General features: G+C 44.1%; 1 protein-coding gene across 1 annotated transcript in view; it reads right to left on the bottom strand.

Moving 5' to 3' along the window:
* Positions 1-517: 517 nt before the first annotated feature.
* dok4 (docking protein 4) overlaps positions 518-11,987 on the bottom strand; it is a 32,757-nt gene continuing 21,287 nt past the window's right edge. The window contains exons 2-8 of the mRNA XM_070907999.1: positions 9,317-9,424; positions 7,716-7,830; positions 6,379-6,498; positions 5,254-5,443; positions 3,900-4,038; positions 1,537-1,654; positions 518-663 (exon numbers count right to left, since the gene is read on the bottom strand). Of these exons, the coding sequence (XP_070764100.1) occupies positions 518-663; positions 1,537-1,654; positions 3,900-4,038; positions 5,254-5,443; positions 6,379-6,498; positions 7,716-7,830; positions 9,317-9,424 (936 nt within the window). The remainder of the gene's footprint in view (positions 664-1,536; positions 1,655-3,899; positions 4,039-5,253; positions 5,444-6,378; positions 6,499-7,715; positions 7,831-9,316; positions 9,425-11,987) is intronic.

Raw genomic sequence — 11,987 nt, 5'->3', positions numbered from 1 at the left:
AACCCGCCGTATAAATCCAGTAAAAAGAATCCCTATAAATTGCTCTTTAAGGCTTTTCACCCTGCCTTCAAGAGCGGCACAGGTGGACACAGGTTGAAACACTTCTGCTTTAAGACCTGTCGGACAACATATAATACAATCTAGGTGGTTTAAAGCATACTGAGAGCTTTCAGTCCTTACTTTGATAAGTAGGCAGCGATCTGCCAGGCAGAGGTTCTCAGCCTGGAGTGTGGAAAAAACACGTCAAATATCCCGCGTCTACCGTGGAATTGTGGGAGCTGCAGTCATGTAAGGAAGCCCGATGTCCTTGCAGTCTTTTTTGCGCAATTCAGTTTTCGCTTCCTGCTTTCTGCATTCAGGATGGTCGGTTGACAAGTGTTAGTCCCACCCAGTCTCCTGTGAGGTGTAACGTTGGGCTGTAAAACTAATACAAGGAGCGAGAGTGTGTGTTTCTTTCGGTGAATTGGGGTGTGCTGCATGCATTCTTTGTGTGTGTGTGTGTGTGTGTGTGTGTGTGTCACTGTCCAGGGTAGGTGGGGTAGTGTGTCGGGGAGTGTGTGCGTATGTGCGGCTGGGACTGTGCATGTGTGTTTGCCAGGGGCAGCGTGGCATGGCGGTCGGGAGGCAGGCGAGTGGACAGCAGGTCGTCTTCAGCAGCATCACCTACAGGCGGAGCGAAAACACAGCTGTTACAGCAGCACAAACCGGACGCCATGCGTCAATCAATGAGCTTTAGAGGTGTGTGTGTGTGTGTGTGTTTTTTTTTTTTCCATCTTTGGACCGAGCCCGGCTAGCTGTTTCCCCCTGCTTCCAGTCTTTATGCTAAGCTAGGCCAACTGCGTCCTGACTCCGGCTCTGTACATGAGTTTCTTTGTGCTTTCTCGCCTCGCAGGTTCCTGTGGATCGTGGTCCTGGTACGCCTGGCTGCTCCTGCCGCCATGGGCCCGCTTGACTCTCATCACTACAGTTATTATTATTAGTCGTAGTTCTGTTATTATTAAAGCTGTTATTGCTATTAGTCATATTTCCATTGTTATTATAATTATAGTTGCTATGGCTACTGCTGGTGCTGCTATACATCTCTGACACTCTGTCTGTCTGTGTCCCTACATCTCTCCCTCTCTCTCTCAAAAGGACCTTTTTCATTCTATGAGAAGCTGTAGAGATCATCATCATTTTCACCCATTAATCCAACCCAGTACGGACTCTACGCTTTACTTGAATTAAAAGTTGTAATTTCCGTCTCTATCTAAAACATGACCAGAGGAAAAATAAAATATTTAAGTGAAAGAGGAAAAACTCAAAGCTCAACATTACATGAGGGGTTTATTTTGATTTTGGTGTGTATAACCTTCAATCCAGCCATGTTGGTGCAAGCAGGTTTGTTGAAATTTGGTACAGGCACAGTAAAAATAGTGGAGAAATTAGACGTCATTGTTTTATACTATACATATAGTTTATAATACAATGCATACATGAGAAAAAAAAGGACAAAAAAATGTCTAAAGGCTGGTGTGTGGCTGGTGTGAGGCCTACCGCTGCTAGGATCCATGCCAGTCTGGTTTCCAGTTATGTGGTGCCAGTAGGCAGATCGGGGAAGAATGGCGGTGGGGGTGCAGGGGTAGGAGCCAGGCTCTGAACCCATAGACATCAACTGGGAGTCACATACACACAATATCACACATTAAAAAAAAAAAAAAAAAAAAGAGCACTGTAGATTAGTAATGTCAAGAAAGGTGCCACAATATAATGTGGGGGTGGGGATGGAGCCTGGGTAGAGCGTGTAGGAGGAGGGACATTATGCAAAAAGTACGCTGCACATCGAAGATGGCGGATGAAGCTACCGGCTGATTCGTAACGCTCAAGCGTCTTTCACACACGCGCTGCAGCCCTGAACTTATCTAGACACGATGCAAATGTCCGAATCAGCTGGACTGGACATTAAATGGACTTCACCCTGCCAGCAGCCTAGCACAGAGTCCATGTAAACGTCCCATTGAGTCACACGTAGTATTGATATCAACGCAGAAATGAGCTGGTATGTTTGAAATGAGCTGGTATGTTTGACAAAGTGAATGACAAAAAGGTGAAAATTGTATGTGGTGATTTTAAAATTGACTTGTTAAACCCAAATGGACGCAAAAAGGACAACAGACTTTACTAATACGATGTATAGCAACAGCCCATTTCCCGTGATTATAAACACAGAACATCAGAAGCCGTCGCAAGGTGGGTTTAAGGAAACAAAACTGGAATGAGGTTTGTGCCAATGATGATCCTATCAAAGCCTACGAGGAAGCACAAAAATGTAAACAAGCCATGGATCGCCAAGGTGACAGAGAATAGCATGTAAAAAGGAAAGTATTAAACAGGAGATTTTTTTTTTTTTTTTAAACGGAACGAAAGAAGCAGAAAAAAATAAAGTAATAAGTGTTATGAGAACTAATAAAAACGAGTATTAACTATTGGAGCGTCTGATTTATTGAAGGTTAGCTGTGGGGTTCCACAAGGTTCAGTGCAAGGCCCTAAACAAAATTGTTAAATTGTGTCTAAATTGTTAAAAATTCGTTTTATTCGCTGATGACACTAATTTGTATTGCTCCAGGAAAAGGCTGCTGAACACAGTGGAGAGGGAATTGCGAGCACATACAAAAAAATGTTTAAGCAAAACAAAGTTTGAATTTATTGGTAGTCGGCAAATCAATAATCAGGTCAAAGTTATGATCAATGATGTGGAAATAGAGAGAGTGTATGAAAGTACATTTCTGGGATGATGTTGGAAACCACACATAAATAATGTCAAAACAAAAATGTCTAAAACCGTTGCAGTATTATATAAAACTAAAGATAGTTACACTTCTGTGATCTAGTTGATCTTAAAATTGCACAGATAATAATAATAATTGACTTCCTAACTGTATTCAGAGGTTGAAATGAGTGCCAGTATAAAGAAAAACAAGTGTAAGGTCAAATATAAAAAATAGATGTGTATGGAGTTCATTTTACAAATGTTTTACAAACTGAGGTATGATCATAGCTGTCCATGAAAGGTTTGAAACTTTTGTTTGTGTTTCTTGTCTTGTTTTGTTTTTTTGTATAACTGAAATATGGTAGTGAAAGTGTCGCCTATTAGAATACGTTATGTAAAAAGGTGTAGGTATAATAAGCTAAAGCTTCAGCCTACACCTTGTCGGTCAACTTCTTTGTTTGTTTCTCTATTTGTTGATTTATTCAATTGTTTTGTTTCTATTCATTTTCATTTCCTCGTAATTGAATTCCTTATTGTTACTTAGTTATTTATATGTGCATTCATTTTGGAAAATTGTCAATACTACTACTAAAACTGCCATCATCAGGAATGTGTCGGTAGCTTCGCCTGCCGTCTTTGGATAATGTCCCGGCCTGATTCTCAGCACATTGTCCGGAGTTCGTTTGAGAAAAACGTAGTAGTGGTAGTAGTAGTAGTAGTAGGCCGTAAAACCAAAATAATGGGCCCAGTAAAGATGCTGAGTTGGATCTACAAGTGCGACTTTACTTTATTCAGAGATATTCACCACAACATAAACTAAAAGAAGGTTTTAAAATGAGATTTTGACACGCGAAGATTGCGGTATAACTAAGGACCCCGTTAATGCCGCACTTCAGAGGTGCAAATGCTCAAACACATTTGCAATGAATCAAACTGGCAAAAAAAAACAACAACTGACACACAGTGAAAGTGGGACTCCTTAAGCTCCTGGAGGTCTGCATTGTCTGCACTGAACAATGACTTGAAAGGTAAACTTGAGATTAGGCCATAAGTAAATGGATAACAACATATGTGTGTGTGTGTGTGTGTGTGTGTGTGTGTGTGTGTGTGTGTGTGTGTGTGTGTGTACGGGTGTTAGCCAGGCTCTCACCCTGCTGTTCTTCTCCATCTCCAGCAGGACCTTCTTGTGCTGCTCTGCTATGGCCAGCGTAGAGGAGTGAACCCTCTGGTAGATCTGCTCTCCCTCTCTGGTCTGGAAGGTGTAGAGGCCTTCGCCGCTGTCGCACATCCTGCACGCAACGGCAACTCAGTGTAAAGCCGGTATTAAAACCAGTCCTGGCTGACAAACTGGCCAATAACCGGCAGTGTAACGGAGGATTTTACTGTCTGGACACCCTTAACGAGCTCCCGTTATCATTTAATCAATGTGGGATATCGGGCCGTGATTCAGCGCCCTTTGATCTAAAGGCTGTTTTATTCTGACAAGAACACAAATTTAAAGGAAATTGCCAAATTCTGATGCCAAAATGCAAATGGAACTAAGCTCACTTGGCTGCAGTTTTAATTCGGACGAGACCGACGAAAAAAAACATGCCGCTTTGTCGCCTTTTAGCTCTTTGCTGGTTCGTGCTCACACTGACTTAATTAAGCAACTAGCCAGGGGGCTACTGAACCTGATGTGTGTGTGTGTGTGTGTGTTTATGTTCTCTGGTGTCACAAAAGAGCTTACGGAGAAACACCACAGTATTAGCAGCATTGGTCCAGACTGCGACTGGGGCCCTCATATTTCAGGACAGAAAGAGGCATCTTGTCCAGGTATTTTAACAACTAGTTAGTTTCAGCTAATGCGCATTACTGTGACCATATTGTGGGGCCTGTAATACATGTTTAATGGAATCAAATGGCTGTAAACTGGCTGTAAATTGACAGGATGATGCAGTACAACACACCCACAGACAGAGGGCTCTCTTGCTATTTTGGTTTGTTTCAGACCTCAGACCTCACACACACACACACACACACACACACACACACACACACAGTCCATTATCGGCATGCTGATCCAATCATAGCTCATCAGGTTTTATCAAAGAGGAGGAGATAAGGAGGTCTGGCCCAACATTGATTCACCGTCTAATCAATTCAATCAATCTCTTCATGGGGCTCGGACCAACACAACCAAGCTGCTTGTGTGTGTGTGTGTGTGTGTATAGGAGAGAGAGAGAGGTATCCTTGGACTGACCGTAAACTAACACACACACACACACACACACACACTTTGGTTGTTGCGATAAAGGTGTGTCGAGTGTTTCATCTTAAATACGCACTGCTGTACCAAAGGATACGTTGTCCCTGAATTGACACTGTATATATATATATATATATATATATATATATATATATATATATGTGTATGTATGTACAGTAAGCTGCATTCGTCTGGGGAAAGTCAGCGATCAAACATCTCCCCCTCCCTCCCCCAGCCACCCCTATCCCGGTCTCACCGTCCGGCTTCGAAGGTGAATCGGGTGGCGTCGCGCCCGTAGCGCCGCAGGGAGCAGAGCGGCCAGGTGACCAGCTTGGTGCGAGGGTTGTGAATGTCCCACAGGTAAATGTTCTCATGGGTGATCTGCATCATGCACTCACCGTAGATGTCCAGGTTGGGACAGGGAAGGAGGAACACGTTGAAGCGCTCTGAGGAGACCAAGGAATGACATGAACAGTGTCAGGGACTCGTTTCCAGTGTGGTTTCAGCAGAGAGGGTTAACAGGGGAGGAAAAGTCCTGCAATTCAAAGTGCTTTATATAAGACAAAAAAAGAAACGCAAGGCCATGTAAAAAAGACAACATAAATAGGATTTAAAAGAGCAAAATTAAATACAAAATAAAAAGAAGCTAAAAGAGAACAAAACAGGAGAATATGATAAAATATGATTAAATAGTCCCACATTTAATCTCATGACAAGCGGCGGCAAAAAGAAAGTTAGTAAGGCCTAATTTTTTGGGAGTTTGTTCAGATATTTGCTGCATTAAAAAAACGGAACACTGCTTCTCGGGTCTTTAGCGTTGACGCCTGGGATTCTGAGAGGTCTGGACGGTTAACAATGGAACAGCAGACCGATGCAGTTTGGCCCTAAACCACTCAATGCTGTTTTTCAAGCCGCTCCGATGAATAGTTTTTTACTTTAACAATGGGTCGGTGCCACTTGTAAGTGATGAACCCACAGAGAATTATCACCCGACTCTGCAGTTCCACTTCTTATTTTGGTTTTATGGGCAGGAACTGTACTGGCAGGAACATTTGAAAACCTTGTCACGGCATTTTAACACCAACAGAAGATGTCAACAAATTCAGCACCGCTTGGGCTTTGACAGAACTTATGCGGCTCATGGGAGGCTGACAGGTTCCGACGTCGAGCGCTAAAAAGAAATGCGCTTCAGGAGCGGCAATAAGAACGTGATGCCTTCGCTGACTTCCTAGCCGCCAACACTGTGTTGGTGGAGTGCCAGTCTGAGCTGGAGGCCCCCAAAAACGAAACCATAGATACAGTGTGTGGTGGGTGGCATTAGAAGCTCAAACCACCCGTTGAGGGCGTTTGACTTTGTGTGTTTCATGTGTAAGTGAATTACCCGTGTGTTCACACTGCACTCCAGCAGCCAGGAGGTCAGGCTCTCCCATACTGATGTCGTTCAGTCGGGTGCCCAGACACTCGATTGACAGCGTCTTGAACCAGTCCTCTGCCTCGAGCTCTGGAGGGAGAGAGAGAGAGAGAGAGATCACATCTACTACAATCAAGATCATTCTTGAAAACACAGAAGTGAAATAGTGGCAGGCGTTTTTGAGACTTAATCTGACTGGTTTGATCCCACTCGACCGCACGGTCAGCACAAACGGGGCACACGGTGTGTGCAGTTCATGACCAGAGGCTTGACCTGCAGCTGGGGTGCTTGAGCGATAAGGAATACGTATATCAATAAATGTGTTACATTGCACCTGTGAGCTTTGGACTGAGCCAGACCGGCTGTTTACAGTCTTTATGCTAAGCTAGGCTAAATAAGCCTTGTGTGTACTTAACGCACAGGCATGAGATAGATATCAATCTTCTCTTCTCACTCTCACGCAACTAAGAGTATTTCCCCGCAATGTTGCACCATTCCTTAAACATTTCATAAAGATGATAAGGAAGAAATAAAGACAAGAAAATGCAAAATCACTTTCCCTACATTGTCCACCAACTGTCTGATGCACCGATCTACTGGACTGAGTGTGTGCGGAACTACAATTGCACTCCTGGGTCTGGTCGTCGACTGTTTATAAAGATGGACGACTTGGCAGCTCCCTGAAAGTGAAGCCAAAACGTCTCGGTCGCCACCTGGTTGGCTGGCTGCGGTGTAAGTCATAAACCCCGCCCCCATCCATGTTAGTGGATGGGACGTGGGCCAAAGTACATTTTTTTTTTTTTTTTTAGGTAGTTCTTATCACGCTGATGTTTGTTCAAGTGTTTTCATTTATTTGACGCTATAAAAACGGGGTGAGACATCCTGATTGACAGCTGTGATTTGCTCGCGATTGGGTCAGGCGGGTCTGTGGGCGGGACCTCGATACCGCGGCTCCACTCACCGATCACCACTACGCAGTCTCCGAATGGGGTCACCAGCGCAGGATGGCAGCATTTTTTTGTACAGTGGAAGGAAGTGGAGACACGTCGGCCATCTTTATATACAGTCTGTGGGTCTGGTGTGAACAGCGATATCCCATAACTGCATCAACAGTCTGCATGTTCAAAAGTGGGTGGCGCTTGTTTGTGTGTGAAAGTGGTATTAGTAGATATAAAAAACCAGACTTCAAACACTAGGATGTGGAGTGTTGAGTCCTGACAATACAGAGCTGTGAAGCTGTCTGTGTGTGTGTGTGTGTGTGTGTGTGTGTGTGTGTGTGTGTGTGTGTGTGTGTGCCCATACATTACCTGATTCACAGGTGAAGGTGCGTGAGGTGTCGTCTGTGAACACAATGGCCACTGCCTGTCGCTTGGTATCTCGAGGCAACCGCGTGACATTCTTGACGTTGCTGATCTCTGTCACCTAGGCGACAGGTTGAAGGTAGAATTGGTTAATTAGCAATTTTCACACACCGTCACTGATCATATTCATCGACATGTCTTCAGGTGGAAAATGGTTTATTTTTCAGCTACTTAAGTGCTCCAGAAATTAAAGTCATGTTCATTTTAACAAGACGAGACTAGGTGGGAACCAAGTACGTGGCTGGACCGTGTATGGTCAGTGTGCTGTAATGTGAGTTCCTGGATATTAAATGTTCATCTGCAATTTTCTGTGGTGGTCCCAGTCAAGTGGTTAAGCTACGTTTCAAAAAGTCAAGAGCAAAACTTTCCACTCATATCTTGAGATGTTTGATTTGAAAGATAACTTATTAAATTATAATTTTAACTATTTTACTTATAATAATAATAATAATAATAATAAAAACATTTTATTTACAGGGCGCTTTTCAGGGTACTCAAAGATACTCAAAGCTCTCCAGCTGTCTTTTTTTTGTTTTTGTTGCACTCAGTCTGAACGCGCCTTAATAATCACATTCATTAGAGTGTAAAGGTCATTGGTTTGTGTGGAATGACAATGTGGTTTTTCAAAACTCTTCACACAGTCAGCACAGCAGAAGTCAACGTGGGCTAAGCTGTGGATGACTTCTCATTATTTGAAATGAACTGTGCGGGCGGGTGAGGCAGAATCCAGAAGGTTTACAGCCCATCCCAGCAGGGAGTTTCCTTCCACCTTACTCTCCGTCCCTCAACCCCGCCGAGGACGTCTTCTCCTCACGGAGGAGGAAAGTTTACGATCGGATGTCCCTCTGTCACACAGCGGATGCTGGATGTTTGGACACATCTGCACGGACAGGATGTATTTCTGTATCTGTAGCTCTGCTACACACAAGTATGTATAGTGAATACGTAGAGTTTAGTGAAGACGAAAAAGAGCCTGTTGAAGCACGTTGCAGCATCTCTGATTCATCTCTGAGACGTAAACTGTGAGGCAGCACCTGCGGTAAAGAAGGTGCCCTTATGTTTGTTGCAGTGGCGTCTTGGTTTAGCATAAATTAATGAATTAATGAATTAATTACACTAACAACAGGCAGCATTGAAATTAGTGTCACTCTTTCAAATGTATTTAATGAATAAATAAATGAGTAAATGATAATGGTCATTGTATAATGAGTGACAAAGTGTTGGCAGACAGATGTCAGTGTTGATCCTGCGATGCGCATCAAGTGTTTTGGTTGCATCAGTGCATATTGGATGCTAAGTGTAGAAAAACAGTCAGGTGAAGGAGAGGTGATGATGATGATGAAGAATGAAAGAGAGAGAGAAAGGGGGGGGGGGGGGGGATGCGAAGGATCGCTGAGCTCAGAGCTCAAAGAGTCAGACTTTTAATGTGAAAGCCGACTGCTTTCATCCCTGTCAGTGTGTATCTGTCACACCTGTCACAGTATACCTGTTACACACACACACACACACACACACACACACACACACACACACACACACACACTTACCTTAGGAAAGGCTCTGATGTAGGCGGTCTTCTCATCGGGGTATTTCTCCAGACGACGAGGTCCTTTGCTGGATGACTTCTTGAACACAAGCCAGCAACGCCGATAGATCTATAGACCAACACACACACACACACACACACACACACACACACACACACACACACACACACAGTGATAGGATCAAAGTCATTCAATATTCAATACTGCTTTCAGTCAGAGATCTAACACCAAACCTTATGTGACAGGACACTTGCTAAAAAAACACCCCGAAAATGTCCACTACTAGCCACCCAGGTAACCCTTGCAAAATGTGATCGGCAAATAGTTTTCTTGCACACAGCACGGCATGTACACATGAATGAGCCTCTCAGCTGTTTACAAGAGCTTAGTTCGGTCTTAAGGGCGGAAGCGGGAGAGCGAGTGAGAGGCTCGGGCCCGGTCTCTATTAAACAAGTATGGAAGACCAATACTTTCCCACCTGTACCTCCTCTCAAAGGATATCGGAGCACAATAGGCCATTGATTCTGCCTTTTGAACTTAGGATTCATATTGGAGAAGTTAACTGAGCTTTTTCAGCGACACCCCTGCTCACATTGATTCATTAAATGATGAGTTTCTAGGAAGTTTCAAGTTTCGCAGGAAATGATGCATGCACGTACTGGACATAATATGGAAGACAAAATCCAGTACAAGCACACATTTCATGTGAAGCGTAAGACATTCGAGCATGAGTTCAGTAATACTACGTTGACTATTAGTCTTCTTTGTTAAAAGAACATGATGCAATGAATCCCCGCAGCCAACAGTTTGTTTGGCTGTGCTGGAGACTATTTCTGTATTGATTCTGACAGTGTCGCTGCCCCAAGTGGTCAACACATACATATCATTTTGAACGGAACTCTGGGACCTGCATTACTAAAGGAAAAACATGGTTTATTACAACTTGGGTTTTATTTTTGCAGCTCTGTCCATCAATTCAATTGATTACGACAGCATTGTACTCACCAATGCAACTTCTGAGATCTCAGAACATGGCAACATTGCTATTTGGAGATAAAACAGAAAGTGATAGCGACTTAAACCTCTGATGAACAGTTTCTCTTCTCTGGACCCATAGGAGCTAAAGCTGTCTGTCTCTAGGTTCCAGTTGAGGCCTTGGCTTCTCTGACGAGGTAGTAAACGCTATCCCGTGCAGCTTGACGTTTATTCAGCTAGCATGGCTTCTTCCTCGCTGGAGAACGAGACAAGCCCATAATCCATACGTGACCGGTCATCCGGTTCGTCCAAGTAATTGTCTTCGTATCAAAACAACGGCAGGTATTCCTGATGATCCTCACTGACTGTAAAACAAAATAAAGCATCTGCTGCACATTTGCTGTGACTGCAATGGGCTCCTTGCAGAAACAAACCAGAACACCAACAAGAGTGTTATTGAGGTCTGGCCTGCTCAGGAGGGTGTCGAAACGAAAGAAATATCATCCTGTTCTCTCCTCAGTGGTGGAGCTGGCTCAGCTTGGTTTGCATCCAACATCTTTTGCATAAAGCTGACAAAATGCTCTCTACTCTGGCCTCTTCTCTAGAGTGCGGTGCAGTGATGAGAGGCACTTGGTGGTTTGCTGTCGGTTGTTCGGGAGGCGACGTCGGGTAAAGGAGCTACCCAGCTGTTGTACTATTTTTGTAGACTTGCCGATCTAGGATCTCTAAAAAGATTTCATCCGTGATGGAAAAGGCTAACTGGTCATCTCGCTGTGTCCTTTGAAACACTTGGTTGCCGAGGTCATTCATATCTCCTACCCGGAGGGATATCTCTCTGAAGCTCTGAAGACTGTCATTTTTTTTCTTTGACTTTGATGGAGAACTTTGGTCCTATAGACACTGATGCTGGTTGTCTGAGCCCATCCAAGACACAATACCAAGGTCAAGACGTTGAGCATAATGGTTGTTCGCTGCGGGCTCCACTGCACTGCTCGCTGACTTAATGCGCACGTCGGATATCTCAGCCAAGGTGGAGTGGTAAAGCAGTATCTGGGTCAACTGGTGAGATTTTTGTCCACCACTGGTTTTAGATGTGGGTAATGACGAGCTATCACACACGGTGGAATTTCTGATCTGTCATCAGGTATCATGTCACACTCAGTGAGTGTTTTACCATCCATTGACTATGCCACAAAGTTGTTGGCACACCTCTCTGCTGTTTGCATGAACCCCTGCATATTGTCAGGGTGTATGGCTCCATGCTCACCTTGCTATCAAAGAAGAAGGTCAAAGACGTCGGGTCCTAGCGAGGAAGCGATGCGAAAACTTCTTTACGCTTGTACATGTTTGTTGCTGCCACACTCCCTGCATGCCACTGTCTTGTCATAGTCCTTTGCTAGATGATAAGGAGAAGCACTTGAAACAGATAAGTCTTTCTCTCTACTAAGGACTTGCTTCTTCATTTTTGTGTGCCCAGTTTCAGCCTCGGTCGAAACAGTAGCCTTCTGGTGTCCTGTAGTTCTGCGAGAGACCAGAGAGACAGGAATCCTCAAGGCTGAGACCTGAAGTTGCACTGTATATGTAAGCTGCTCTGATTCCCTTGGCCTGCTCAGCTGAATTTGGTCCAAGCCAGTGGGAAGGCAGGCCAAGCTCCTCTTGAGGTTACAGATTCAGGTCTTGGGTTGAGCTCCGAAAA

This window comes from Enoplosus armatus, chromosome 1 (assembly GCF_043641665.1).
Source record: "Enoplosus armatus isolate fEnoArm2 chromosome 1, fEnoArm2.hap1, whole genome shotgun sequence".
In the NCBI taxonomy this organism is placed as follows: domain Eukaryota; kingdom Metazoa; phylum Chordata; class Actinopteri; order Centrarchiformes; family Enoplosidae; genus Enoplosus; species Enoplosus armatus.
This window is presented reverse-complemented; position numbering and strand designations above follow the sequence as displayed.